Below are 14217 nucleotides of genomic sequence, written 5' to 3'. Positions count from 1 at the left end.
GTGTCGATCATTAGCAGTTTATCGTCCCCGCTCTACAATAGAACCTATTAACGCTATACGCAGAACTATACGCAGGGCTATACGCAGAGCTATACACAGAGCTTTACGCAGAGCTATACGCAGCGCATTTTTCGTCTACAAGAAAATGGGCTCAAAGTTTTTTAAATATTTTTTTTTAACTATGATGCTTTTGGAGTCCCTTATTTTAGAGCCTACATGACAAGCAGCATACTGCGTTTTCCCGGTTAGCCAATGGGCGGCGGTGTATGTACAGTAGTAGATACGGACGGCTCTTCCTTTCAGCATACAGCGCTGTGGAACGTGGAACCATACGGGACCCGCGAGGAGGATGACTGTGCTCTCTATCTCTTCCTGTATTTTCATTTGCCTCCTAATTGACCCAAATAAAGGCTCGTTCACTGACCGACTGGGGGGGGGGGGGGGGGGGGGTCTCCCTGGCCCCGGAGGTGCTCGCACGCAGGCACAGACACGCGCGCACTCAGCAGTAGCTGAGGGGAGGAGAGAGGCGAGTCCCGGTCAGACAGAGTAATTCTCGGCACCGTCCCAAATGGTATCCTATACCTTTAATCGTGCATACCTTTGACCAGGGTCTGTAGTGTTATGGTCAAAAGTAGTGCACTGTGTAAGGGATAGAGTGCCATTTGCAACGGAAACTTCTCCCCTCTCCTGGAGTAATCCCATTTGATATTGTGCTTGTCCAATCAGCGGATACCCTCCGCTCGTCAACCGTTTGACTTGACTCGCTTCCCGCTGTAGGCTACTACCTCTCCGGTCTCTGCCCCGTGCTGTGCTGGCGCCACGGAGCTCCAGGGCCGCGCTGGTAACGAGTTCCACGTTTCGGTGAGGATTTATCATTTATAAACATCGGTGAATGGAGAAACCCGTTTGAGATGGTGCTTTTAAGCTCTGGTCGGGACAAACATCAACGAAAATAACCCTTTTGTTTTGCGGAGTAATAGAACACACGTGCTCGTCGTCAACTGTATTGACGGTTTGGACGGACGCAGGAGGATCCGTCGTGATTGTTTTGTTCGAGTGGCCAGGAAATGTGCATATTTTTTTCAACTAAAAACATAATGCACGACAAGGCGCCAGACACTCAGGCTTCGACACCGTCAAAAGTCTCCTCGTTTTACATCGAAAACCTACTCGGCTCGAGGAAGAATGGAGAGTCAACGTATTTCAACCGACAGGTCAACAACAACAGCAGCCAGTATAGTAGCAGGACCGCGGAGGAGAATATGGAGAGGAATGAGATGGTCTACCCTAGCCGAGTCTTAGCGGGACATCCCAGCCAACTGGCCGGTCAAGTGGCAGTCTGCTCCGGCCTCGGCGCCGAAGGTTCCCCCCGGAGAGACTCGCAGTTAGAATGGTACAGAGCAGCCGCAGCCGTTAACGTCAAACCACTCAGTCTCAAAAGGTCCAGCAGTAAGTAGCCCATATCTTTATTCTATTGGATAAATAGTTGTGTTTAACTGTTTTTAACGGCATAATTGAATCTACGATATGAGTTACATTGTAAATAAAAACGCCCAAAGAGCCATCTTTATCGTGTGTCGTGATAGTGCTATCGCGCATCATGGCTAAGCCTATATCTCTAATTACGCACTCTGCCTGTCACTATGGTTACGGATCGCAAATGGCACCCTATTCCCTATATAGTGCACTACTTTTAACCAGGACCCAATGGGTTGGTTAGTGTTATGTTAGACCAAACTCGGTGCCATATGGCCATAGGCCCTGGTTTAAAGTAGTGCACTATATAGGGGATAGGGTGGCATTGGGATTGGGATTGTCTGGTCAGCCAGTCTACTGATAGAGGGAAGTGTTCTCTGGTCCTGTCTGGTCAGCCAGTCTACTGATAGAGGGAAGTGTTCTCTGGTCCTGTCTGGTCAGCCAGTCTACTGATAGAGGGAAGTGTCCTCTGGTCCTGTCTGATCAGCCAGTCTACTGATAGAGGGAAGTGTTCTCTGGTCCTGTCTGGTCAGCCAGTCTACTGATAGAGGGAAGTGTTCTCTGGTCCTGTCTGGTCAGCCAGTCTACTGATAGAGGGAAGTGTTCTCTGGTCCTGTCTGGTCAGCCAGTCTACTGATAGAGGGAAGTGTTCTCTGGTCCTGTCTGGTCAGCCAGTCTACTGATAGAGGGAAGTGTCCTCTGGTCCTGTCTGGTCAGCCAGTCTACTGATAGAGGGAAGTGTTCTCTGGTCCTGTCTGGTCAGCCAGTCTACTGATAGAGGGAAGTGTCCTCTGGTCCTGTCTGGTCAGCCAGTCTACTGATAGAGGGAAGTGTTCTCCGGTCCTGTCTGGTCAGCCAGTCTACTGATAGAGGGAAGTGTCCTCCGGTCCTGTCTGGTCAGCCAGTCTACTGATAGAGGGAAGTGTTCTCTGGTCCTGTCTGGTCAGCCAGTCTACTGATAGAGGGAAGTGTCCTCTGGTCCTGTCTGGTCAGCCAGTCTACTGATAGAGGGAAGTGTCCTCTGGTCCTGTCTGGTCAGCCAGTCTACTGATAGAGGGAAGTGTCCTCTGGTCCTGTCTGGTCAGCCAGTCTACTGATAGAGGGAAGTGTTCTCCGGTCCTGTCTGGTCAGCCAGTCTACTGATAGAGGGAAGTGTTCTCCGGTCCTGTCTGGTCAGCCAGTCTACTGATAGAGGGAAGTGTTCTCCGGTCCTGTCTGGTCAGCCAGTCTACTGATAGAGGGAAGTGTCCTCTGGTCCTGTCTGGTCAGCCAGTCTACTGATAGAGGGAAGTGTTCTCTGGTCCTGTCTGGTCAGCCAGTCTACTGATAGAGGGAAGTGTTCTCTGGTCCTGTCTGGTCAGCCAGTCTACTGATAGAGGGAAGTGTTCTCTGGTCCTGTCTGGTCAGCCAGTCTACTGATAGAGGGAAGTGTTCTCTGGTCCTGTCTGGTCAGCCAGTCTACTGATAGAGGGAAGTGTTCTCTGGTCCTGTCTGGTCAGCCAGTCTACTGATAGAGGGAAGTGTTCTCTGGTCCTGTCTGGTCAGCCAGTCTACTGATAGAGGGAAGTGTTCTCCGGTCCTGTCTGGTCAGCCAGTCTACTGATAGAGGGAAGTGTTCTCTGGTCCTGTCTGATCAGCCAGTCTACTGATAGAGGGAAGTGTCCTCTGGTCCTGTCTGGTCAGCCAGTCTACTGATAGAGGGAAGTGTCCTCTGGTCCTGTCTGGTCAGCCAGTCTACTGATAGAGGGAAGTGTTCTCTGGTCCTGTCTGGTCAGCCAGTCTACTGATAGAGGGAAGTGTTCTCTGGTCCTGTCTGGTCAGCCAGTCTACTGATAGAGGGAAGTGTCCTCTGGTCCTGTCTAGTCAGCCAGTCTACTGATAGAGGGAAGTGTTCTCTGGTCCTGTCTGGTCAGCCAGTCTACTGATAGAGGGAAGTGTTCTCTGGTCCTGTCTGATCAGCCAGTCTACTGATAGAGGGAAGTGTTCTCTGGTCCTGTCTGGTCAGCCAGTCTACTGATAGAGGGAAGTGTTCTCTGGTCCTGTCTGGTCAGCCAGTCTACTGATAGAGGGAAGTGCCCTCTGGTCCTGTCTGGTCAGCCAGTCTACTGATAGAGGGAAGTGTCCTCTGGTCCTGTCTGGTCAGCCAGTCTACTGATAGAGGGAAGTGTCCTCTGGTCCTGTCTGGTCAGCCAGTCTACTGATAGAGGGAAGTGTTCTCTGGTCCTGTCTGGTCAGCCAGTCTACTGATAGAGGGAAGTGTTCTCTGGTCCTGTCTGGTCAACCAGTCTACTGATAGAGGGAAGTGTTCTCTGGTCCTGTCTGGTCAGCCAGTCTACTGATAGAGGGAATTGTCCTCTGGTCCTGTCTGGTCAGCCAGTCTACTGATAGAGGGAAGTGTTCTCTGGTCCTGTCTGGTCAGCCAGTCTACTGATAGAGGGAAGTGTTCTCTGGTCCTGTCTGGTCAGCCAGTCTACTGATAGAGGGAAGTGTCCTCTGGTCCTGTCTGGTCAGCCAGTCTACTGATAGAGGGAAGCGTCCTCTGGTCCTGTCTGGTCAGCCAGTCTACTGATAGAGGGAAGTGTTCTCTGGTCCTGTCTGGTCAGCCAGTCTACTGATAGAGGGAAGTGTTCTCTGGTCCTGTCTGGTCAGCCAGTCTACTGATAGAGGGAAGTGTTCTCCGGTCCTGTCTGATCAGCCAGTCTACTGATAGAGGGAGAGGGTCAATGAGTCTCTCTCTCTCTCTCTCTCTCTCTCTGGTCTAAAATAGTGTACTAGATAGGGAATAGGGCTCTGTTCATTAGTAGTTCACTATATAGGGAATAGGCCTCTGGTCACTAGTAGTGCACTATATAGGGAATAGGGCTCTGGTCACTAGTAGTTCACTATATAGGGAATAGGGCTCTGGTCACTAGTAGTTCACTATATAGGGAATAGGGATCTTGTCACTTGTAGTTCACTATATAGGGAATAGGGCTCTGGTCACTAGTAGTTCACTATATAGGGAATAGGGCTCTGGTCACTAGTAGTTCACTATATAGGGAATAGGGCTCTGGTCACTTGTAGTTCACTATATAGGGAATAGGGCTCTGGTCACTAGTAGTTCACTATATAGGGAATAGGGCTCTGGTCACTAGTAGTTCAATGTATAGGGAATAGGGCTCTGGTCACTAGTAGTTCACTATATAGGGAATAGGGCTCTGGTCAATAGTAATTCACTATATAGGGAATAGGGCCCTGGTCACTAGTAGTGCACTATATAGGGAATAGGGCTCTGGTCACTAGTAGTTCACTATATAGGGAATAGGGCTCTGGTCACTAGTAGTTCACTATATAGGGAATAGGGCTCTGGTCACTAGTAGTTCAATGTATAGGGAATAGGGCTCTGGTCACTAGTAGTTCACTATATAGGGAATAGGGCTCTGGTCACTAGTAGTTCACTATATAGGGAATAGGGCTCTGGTCACTAGTAGTTCACTATATAGGGAATAGGGCTCTGGTCACTAGTAGTTCACTATATAGGGAATAGGGCTCTGGTCACTAGTAGTTCACTATATAGGGAATAGGGCTCTGGTCACTAGTAGTTCACTATATAGGGAATAGGGCTCTGGTCTAAAGTAGTGCACTATATAGGGAATAGGGCTCTGATCACTAGTAGTTCACTATATAGGGAATAGGGCTCTGATCACTAGTAGTTCACTATATGGGGAATAGGGCTCTGGTCACTAGTAGTTCACTATATGGGGAATAGGGCTCTGGTCACTAGTAGTTCACTATATAGGGAATAGGGCTCTGATCACTAGTAGTTCACTATATAGGGAATAGGGCTCTGGTCACCAGTAGTTCACTATATAGGGAATAGGTCTCTGGTCAGAATTAGTTCACTATATAGGGAATAGGGCCCTAGGTCAGAATTAGTTCACTATATAGGGAATAGGGCCCTAGGTCAGAATTAGTTCACTATGTAGGGAATAGGTCCCTAGGTCAGAATTAGTTCACTATGTAGGGAATAGGGCCCTAGGTCAGAATTAGTTCACTATATAGGGAGTAGGGCCCTAGGTCAGAATTAGTTCACTATGTAGGGAATAGGGCCCTAGGTCAGAATTAGTTCACTATGTAGGGAATAGGGCCCTAGGTCAGAATTAGTTCACTATATAGGGAATAGGGCCCTAGTTCAGAAATAGTTTACTATGTAGGGAATAGGGCCCTAGGTCAGAAATAGTTCACTATGTAGGGAATAGGGCCCTAGGTCAGAAATAGTTCACTATGTAGGAAATAGGGCCCTAGGTCAGAAATAGTTCACTATGTAGGGAATAGGACCCTAGGTCAGAAGTAGTTCACTATGTAGGGAATAGGGCCCTAGGTCAAAGGTAGTGCACTATTTAGGGAATTCTACTTTTCAGATTGGCTACCTTGGTTATCTCTCCATCAGTTATCTATCCGTCAGTTATCTCTCCGTCAGTTATCTCTCCATCAGTTATCGCTCCGTCAGTTATCTCTCTGTCAGTTATCTCTCGGTCAGTTATCTCTGTCAGTTATCTCTCTGTCAGTTATCTCTCCATCAGTTATATCTCCATCAGCTATCTACATCAGTTATCTCTCCATCAGTTATCTCTCCATCAGTTATCTCTCCATCATTTATCTCTCCATCAGTTATCTCTCCATCAGTTATCTCTCCATCAGTTATCTCTCCATCAGTTATCTCTCCATCAGTTATCTCTCCATCAGTTGTCTCTCCATCAGTTATCTCTCCATCGGTTATCTCTCCGCCAGTTATCTCTCCATCAGTTATCTCTCAGTCTGTTATCTCTACTTCAGTTATCTCTACTTCAGTTATCTCTACTTCAGTTATCTCTCCGTCAGTCATATCTCCATCAGTTATCTCTCCATCAGTTATCTCTGCATCAGTTATCTCTCCATCAGTTATCTCTCATTCTGTTAGCTCTACATCAGTTATCTCTCCGTCAGTCATATCCCCCATCAGTTATCTCTCCATCAGTTATCTCTGCATCAGTAATCTCTCCATCAGTTATCTCTCATTCTGTTATCTCTACATCAGTTATCTCTCCGTCAGTCATATCCCCATCAGTTATCTCTGTATCAGTTATATCTACACCCTGTTATCTCTCCATCAGTTATCTCTCCATCAGTTATCTCTCCATCAGTCATATCTCAATCAGTTATCTCTCCATCAGTTATATCTCCATCAGTTATCTCTCCATCAGTTATCTCTACACCCTGTTATCTCTCCATCAGTTATCTCTCCATCAGTTATCTCCCCATCAGTTATCTCTCCATCAGTTATCTCTCCATCGGTTATCTCTCCGCCAGTTATCTCTCCATCAGTTATCTCTCAGTCTGTTATCTCTACTTCAGTTATCTCTACTTCAGTTATCTCTACTTCAGTTATCTCTCCGTCAGTCATATCTCCATCAGTTATCTCTCCATCAGTTATCTCTGCATCAGTTATCTCTCCATCAGTTATCTCTCAGTCTGTTAGCTCTACATCAGTTATCTCTCCGTCAGTCATATCCCCCATCAGTTATCTCTCCATCAGTAATCTCTCCATCAGTTATCTCTCAGTCTGTTATCTCTACATCACTTATCTCTCCGTCAGTCATATCCCCATCAGTTATCTCTGTATCAGTTATATCTACACCCTGTTATCTCTCCATCAGTTATCTCTCCATCAGTTATCTCTCCATCAGTCATATCTCAATCAGTTATCTCTCCATCAGTTATATCTCCATCAGTTATCTCTCCATCAGTTATCTCTACACCCTGTTATCTCTCCATCAGTTATCTCTCCATCAGTTATCTCCCCATCAGTTATCTCTCCATCAGTTATCTCTCCATCAGTTATCTCTCCATCAGTTATCTCTACACCCTGTTATCTCTCCATCAGTTCTCTCTCCATCAGTTATCTCCCCATCAGTTATCTCTCCATCCTGTTAGTCTTTAAGCTCAAAGATTAACTATAGCTATAGGCCTATATTTTAACCCTTTTTTTTGGCCAACTTCTGTTCTCAGCAACAGCATATTTAAATCATTCTGACTTTGATGCCATGTGTCCATATTCAATTCACATTTAATTAATGTTGTATTTTTTCCCCACAGATCCCAAAGAGGACAGTAGATGCTCAGATGACCGTCGCTGCTCCCACTCAGCCAGCGACCGAGACTCTGTCTCTCCCGCGGTGTCAGAAGAACCCACTGAAGGCAGCGACGAAACGGGACGGAAAACGTCAGACAGCAGCCTGACCGACGACAACGACGAGACGCAGAATGCCTTTGACGATCAGTCGGACGCGGAAACCCCTCTGGACCAGAGCTCTATCCGGAAGAAGAAAACTAGAACCGTTTTCAGTCGGAGTCAGGTGTCTCAGTTGGAGTCGACGTTCGATATGAAACGGTACCTCAGCAGTTCTGAACGGGCAGGTATCGCGGCCTCTCTCCACCTAACGGAAACGCAGGTGAAAATCTGGTTCCAGAATCGACGGAACAAATGGAAGAGACAGCTGGCGGCGGATCTAGAGGCCGCAAACGTTTCCCACTCGTCCCGACGGATAGTCAGAGTTCCGATTCTATATCACGAAGGCAACACGCCCTCAACGTTGCGTTTCAACATCGACGTGTCCCAGGTCTCCCCACCGTTGATGAGTTTCTCAAACCCTGTGAACTATCCCTTCTCTTCGTTCTCTCACTCTGTGAGTTTACTACGCTCGCAAATGACCGGGTTGGTGTAAAGACCAATTATCGAACTTTCATTTTTTTTTTTTCACGTCATGTCATCATTGATTCAATTATTGAAGATAGGGGAATCGTGCAATAACAATACCTGCAATGGCCGCCGAAAACCAAACAAGTAAAACAGTGTGAAGAAATGGCCTTTAGACTTACAAATGATCGCGGTGTTTTTTAATGTTGTAATTGTACTACTTTACATATCTACTTGTATTATATTATCGCCTCACTAGATAATGATAGTGTTGTTCCGGCCCACATTGCCATGTTTATTAATACACACTTCTTTGTGCAAAGACTTTTATATTCAAAGCCAGTTTCTAACGTCACTCTTTTCCCCCACACAATATAGCTCTAAATAAACGAATCACACGATATGAGTGAAGTGTGTGTTTGTCTCTGCTGATATCCTGTGTGTCCTCGAGGCAACGTGCTTGGGGTCAATTTCGTGCATTTTCGACTGAAGTCCAGAGTTGAACCTGCGTGAGATTCGATTGATCAACTGTAGCCTACAGTTGATCAATCAATGTGAAATTGTAAAGTCATTTGATTGTAATTTTGATCAGAATTGACCCCATCTTTTTGTCTCCTCCCTGACTATAGACTACACATATAGACTACTGCATTTTATGTCGCCAGTTTTACTTCCGTCAAATAGACGCCAAAGAGGACAGAGTAAGTAGCATGCCGCTAATGGCACAAGTCCCTCCCCCCGGAAGCGCTAGTTCGGACACATATCAGCGTATTGGCCTTCACTTAAAACACAAGTTCATTGTAAAAGTTACAAAATGAAGTATGTAGCCTAAAGCTGTAGGGGAGCGGAGAAGAAAACAAACAGCCTTTTTTGAAAGATATATTTATATATTTTAAAAAAGAAGCTCCCGACACGTTTACATTTTTTTTATCCCTGGGGGAAAAAAACATTTGACTTCATGGAATTATGTTTTAACATGGCCATGCCCCGCATGCCGACCCAACATGCTCTCTGCCCTGCAACTGAACTGCCCTCGTCACTTTGGGGCGGAAAAAACACCCGTCTCTCCATTACAGGAAATATGGTTTGATGTCATCCTTCATATTTATAAACACGCGCGGGGTCATCGAAAGGACGATGTGGAGAACAAATGAATTATAGCCACTATTACGTAACATGACATCACGCTACTACAACACCAGGCCTGAGCTGGCTGGCAGCTGGCAAGTTGTGAATGTGGGCCTCAGTAGACTAGACGACTGTATAAGAAACAGTTGAATAATATATAGTTGGTTTATAGACCTATATGGTAGGCCTCATATTTCTAGATGGCCCGTAGTAGGCTACTGTGGCCAGGTCGCAGTTGGAAATGAGAACTTGTTCTCAACTGGACTACCTGGTTAATACAGGTGAAATAAAAATAAAACTATGATTATATTTTATTTTATTTACAACACATTTAGACGTTTTATTCAGAGGATTCACGGACTCACTAAAGTAGCCTGTTTTATAATCCAAACTAATAGGCCTTAATGTGTAGATTATGGCTTTACTGTTTAACAACGCTTTTACTTCGTTGTCATAAATATGTATTTATTATTATTAACCATTCAGTAGCCTCTGCCTGTATGTGGGAGACGCCACTCCTTCGGGAGAAGGATACCTGAGATAACTTCCGAGGACAACACATATTTAGGAGTACAACAACACAATGCTGACGATATTCATCACAACCAAATCCCATCGAAGACGATAGACGTTTTGCATTTGGGAGAATGAATGGCCGCGCGGTTTCCCGGGTAAAATAACGTACACTAATTCAAATTCCTTTTGCTATGGTTTATCTGTAAAATGGACAAAACATATCGTCACGATTATCTTCTCAGCAAACAATACAATATAATGTTATAACTTTATTCCGGACAATAAACAGTCATCAATATAACGCTCAATATCATATGGATAAAAGTAACCAACCCCCTGAACACAATCTAGTTATATATAAATAAGTGGCGCAGCGGTCTAAGGCACTGTATCTCAGTGCTAGAGGTGTCACTACAGACACCCTGGTTCGAATCTAGGCTGTATCACAACCGGCCGTGATTGGGAGTCCCGTAACGCGGCGAACAATTGGCCCAGCGTCGTCCGGGTTTTGCCGGTGTAGGCTGTCATCGTAAATAATAATTTACAGGCCTAGTTAAACAGGCCTCTGTTCTCCACTATACAATGTAGTCTATCTTGCACATTATTGATTATAGGCCTTTACCTCATAGCCTTGTGCAAAACACAGTGGCGTAAAAATACTTCAAAGTACTACTTAAGTAGTTATTTTGGGGAGGTTTCTGTACTTTATTTTACTATTTATATTGTGGACAACTTTTAGTTTTACTTCACTACATTCCCAATGAAAATAATGTTATTTTTACTCCATACATTTTCTCTGACACCCAAAAGTACTTGTTTGACAGGAAAATGGTACAATTCACACACCTTTCAAGAGAACATCCCTGGTCATCCCTACTGCCTCTGATCTGGAGGACTCACTAAACACCAATGCTTCGTTTGTAAAATATGTCTGAGTGTTGTAGTGTGCCCCCTGGCAATCCGTAAATCAAATTAAATAAATAAAATGGTGCCGTCTGGGTTGCTTAGTAAAAGGAATTTGAAATGATTTATAATTTTACTTTTACTTTCAATACTTGGGTATATTTTATCAATTACAATTACTTGTACTTTTTAAGTATATTTAAAACCAAACACTTTTAGACTTTTACTCAAGTAGTATTTTACTGGGTGACTTTCACTTTTACTTGACGTATTTTCTATGAAGGTATCTTTACTATGACTCAAGTATGACGTTTGGGGACTTTTTCCACCGCTGGCTGAATATAGAAGCCTGAAGCGTTTTATTCTATGTGTTCTATTCTATGTGTTCTATTCTTGTTGTTCTATTCTTTGTGTTCTATTCTATGTGTTCTATTATATGTGTTCTATTCTATGTGCTCTATTCTAACGTTCTATTCTAACGTTCTATTCTATGTGTTCTATTCTATGTGTTCTATCAGTTAACGATTTTAGAAGATGCAAAGAAATAAAAAATCGTTAACTAAGAAATTGCAATGCGGGTTTAAATGAACTGGAAATGGTTACACATAGAAATAGACCGAGGCTATTTTAACTTACTGTAAATGTTGTGTTCAATATGCTATTCCAACTAAATTAATGTAAATACTATTTATAATATATTTATATTGGTATTTCTCTTGTATTTTACTTTGAAAACTGCAGCTCGTCGAAAAGGCCTCATTAAAACGCTGAAACCCGTCATCCACCTCCCCTTCTACCAACGACTAAACCTCTGGTGGACATCGGGTTTGGGCCCAGCCAGCACCAGGTGTTAAGTGTAAAAAGGATGTATTAGGTAACCTACCTTCTAAGGCAGAACTGCTGGGTCTATAGCTAGACATTATACATTCACCAACCCAAAGCCATGACTGCAGAATAATAAAATAGCATATTCCTCAAATGCAGAACACCTCAAATTAAATTATTTATAATGATCCCTTTCCATTCTTCATTTCCTTTTTTAAACCAGCCTTTATACCAGATGCCAGGCTCAAAAAAAGAAGGGAAAAAACGATAACATTCTATTCCCCTCTCTCTCTTCCCCTCCCCTTGACGCAATTGGCCCCTCGCAGGCACTCCTCTTGTCCAATGGACGAGGGCGCACCAACGTTCCATCCGGGCCGTGGAAGTAACAAGCGAGGCAGAGAGAGAGAGAGGCGCGCCGTGAAAGCCCCAGTCCAATCCCCTCATCATCCTCGCATGGAGCGTGGAGCGTCAAGACATCGCTGAGAAGAGAGAAAGAGAGTTCCAAGTTCCACTTCTAGAGCGCAGGAACTTTTGGTTCCCAAAGTCCTTGCGAGAGAAAAGAGACTATTTCTCTAAATGACGAGCAAAGTGGACGCGCCATGCAGGCCGACTGCCGCGTCTCTCAAATTCACCATAGACAATATTCTGAACCTGCAGACAAACTCGAGCGGTAACGGTAGGAAGACAGTTGACAGCTGTCATTCCGGTAGCAGGCTACAGAATAGCACGGGACTATACTGGTTCGATGACCATCAACGGATAATTGACCCCGCGACAAGGCTACAAGATGAAGGTAGGCAACTGTTGCCTAATATGGCAAAATATGAATGTTAAACACTGCACTATAGCGGAATAAATTGCATTTTTGTAGCCTGATTCAACACATCGGGCCTAATGCTTTTAAATGTGTAGCATAATATTGTAGCCTGATAAACTGTCAGCGTCATGCTATACATATTGCGGAATACAATATCTGTCCCATTTCCGTTCTCAGAGCCGGATAACGACTGTAGCCCAACCGGAGGACCCAAGGCCGTCGCTATCACCCGGGAAGACTCGTTACAGATCACCGACAATTGCTTCGAAAGCGGAGACAGCGGCGACGACTGCTCCTCGACGCATCACACCGGGGACGGTGATAGCGGCGGCAAGAAAAAACAACTGACAACCAAGAAAAAAACTCGCACCATCTTCTCCAAGAGACAGATCTTTCAGTTGGAATCTACTTTCGATATGAAGCGGTACCTTAGCAGCGCCGAGCGCGCCTGCCTCGCCAGTTCTCTCCAGTTAACGGAAACGCAGGTCAAAATTTGGTTCCAGAATCGAAGGAATAAATTGAAAAGACAGATTTCATCCGCGCTAGATGGTCCCAGCGGGGATTTCTCCGACGCGGGTCCGGGGAAGGCTCTGCAGCTCCCGGCCTTGTACAAAGACAGTAACCTGCTAGGAAGATGTTTGATGCCGATACCCCTGCCCATCGTATACCCTGGCAGTAGCACGCCTTATTTATGTTTTTCCAATGCCAGCAAGTACTTTAGTCTATTCGAAGGAGACGTTGTCCTGTAGACAAGACCGAGTCTGTTTAAAGGAGACGTTGTCCTGTAGACAAGACCGAGTCTGTTTAAAGGAGACGTTGTCCTATTTAGACTTGGCCTAGTCTGTTCGAAGGAGGCGTAGAGTTGGGCCTATATACTTTTCTGCATCGACGCCATAAAGACACTGTTTACAAGGTGGATATATCATGCCAATTTCAGCTTCCGCATTTAGCGATTTTTTTACCCCATCCTCATCTTGGTAAAAACGTAAGGTCGTGTCTGGCCCGTGTAGGCCTTTAAAGGCTACTTGTAAGGATAGCCAGTTGACCTAAGGCCTAACTCAATCCTACTTGTCACATCGATAGCCTGTTGACCTAAGGCCTAGCTCAACCCTACTCGTCACATCGATAGCCTGTTGACCTAAGGCCTAGCTTAATACTACTTGTCACATCGATAGCCTGTTGACCCTAAGGCCTAGCTCAATACTACTTGTCACATCGATAGCCGGTTGACCTAAGGCCTAGCTCAATCCTACTTGTCACATCGATAGCCTGTTGACCCTAAGGCCTAGCTCAATCCTACTTGTCACATCGATAGCCTGTTGACCTAAGGCCTAGCTCAATCCTACTTGTCACATCGATAGCCTGCGCCAATTGTATTTATTGACAAGACATCAACAATGTTGATATAAAAGTAAAGAACATATTTCCAGGATATCCATTCACACAAAGACATGCAGAACAACTCCCTATTCCGTTTGACGTTATAATACTAGATACTTGTTTTTGTACGCAGAGTACCAGCGTAGGCCTAAAACAGTGGGTCTAATAATCATTTATTAAATTATTATTATTATTATTATTATGATTATGATTATGATTATGATTATGATGATTATGATTATGATTATGATGATTATGATTATGATGATTATGATTATGATGATTATGATTATGATTATGATTATTATTATTATTATTATTATAATTATTATTATTATTATGATTATGATTATGATTACGATTATGATTATAATTATGATTATGATTATGATTATGATTATTATTATAATTATGATTATGATTATTATGATTATGATTATGATGATTATTATTATTA

At 44.3% G+C, this 14217-nt stretch overlaps 2 protein-coding genes across 2 annotated transcripts; both read left to right on the top strand.

The window, feature by feature from the left end:
* The first annotated feature begins 526 nt into the window (after positions 1-526).
* LOC129843277 (homeobox protein HMX1-like) lies at positions 527-8464 on the top strand. Its single transcript, XM_055911903.1, has 2 exons — positions 527-1449; positions 7591-8464. The coding sequence occupies exons 1-2, from the start codon at positions 1068-1070 to the stop codon at positions 8217-8219; spliced, it is 1011 nt and encodes a 336-aa protein (XP_055767878.1). The 5' UTR covers positions 527-1067; the 3' UTR covers positions 8220-8464.
* Positions 8465-12023: 3559 nt separating this feature from the next.
* Positions 12024-13909, top strand: LOC129843279 (homeobox protein HMX3-A-like). The gene is made up of 2 exons (XM_055911906.1): positions 12024-12356; positions 12558-13909. The coding sequence occupies exons 1-2, from the start codon at positions 12140-12142 to the stop codon at positions 13127-13129; spliced, it is 789 nt and encodes a 262-aa protein (XP_055767881.1). The 5' UTR covers positions 12024-12139; the 3' UTR covers positions 13130-13909.
* Positions 13910-14217: the final 308 nt, after the last annotated feature.

Source organism: Salvelinus fontinalis, unplaced genomic scaffold, assembly GCF_029448725.1.
Source record: "Salvelinus fontinalis isolate EN_2023a unplaced genomic scaffold, ASM2944872v1 scaffold_0104, whole genome shotgun sequence".
In the NCBI taxonomy this organism is placed as follows: Eukaryota; Metazoa; Chordata; class Actinopteri; order Salmoniformes; family Salmonidae; genus Salvelinus; species Salvelinus fontinalis.
Note: the sequence above shows the minus strand (reverse complement) of the source record. Positions and strands in the feature narration are given on the sequence as shown.

Excerpts from the sequence above, each read along its gene's own strand:
- LOC129843277 (XM_055911903.1), top strand. The coding sequence starts at position 1,068 with ATGTGCATATTTTTTTCAACTAAAAACATAATGCACGACAAGGCGCCA. Across the intron at positions 1,450-7,590 it reads CAGTCTCAAAAGGTCCAGCA|ATCCCAAAGAGGACAGTAGA; the intron begins GTAAGTAGCCCA and ends TTTTCCCCACAG.
- LOC129843279 (XM_055911906.1), top strand. The coding sequence starts at position 12,140 with ATGACGAGCAAAGTGGACGCGCCATGCAGGCCGACTGCCGCGTCTCTC. Across the intron at positions 12,357-12,557 it reads GACAAGGCTACAAGATGAAG|AGCCGGATAACGACTGTAGC; the intron begins GTAGGCAACTGT and ends TTCCGTTCTCAG.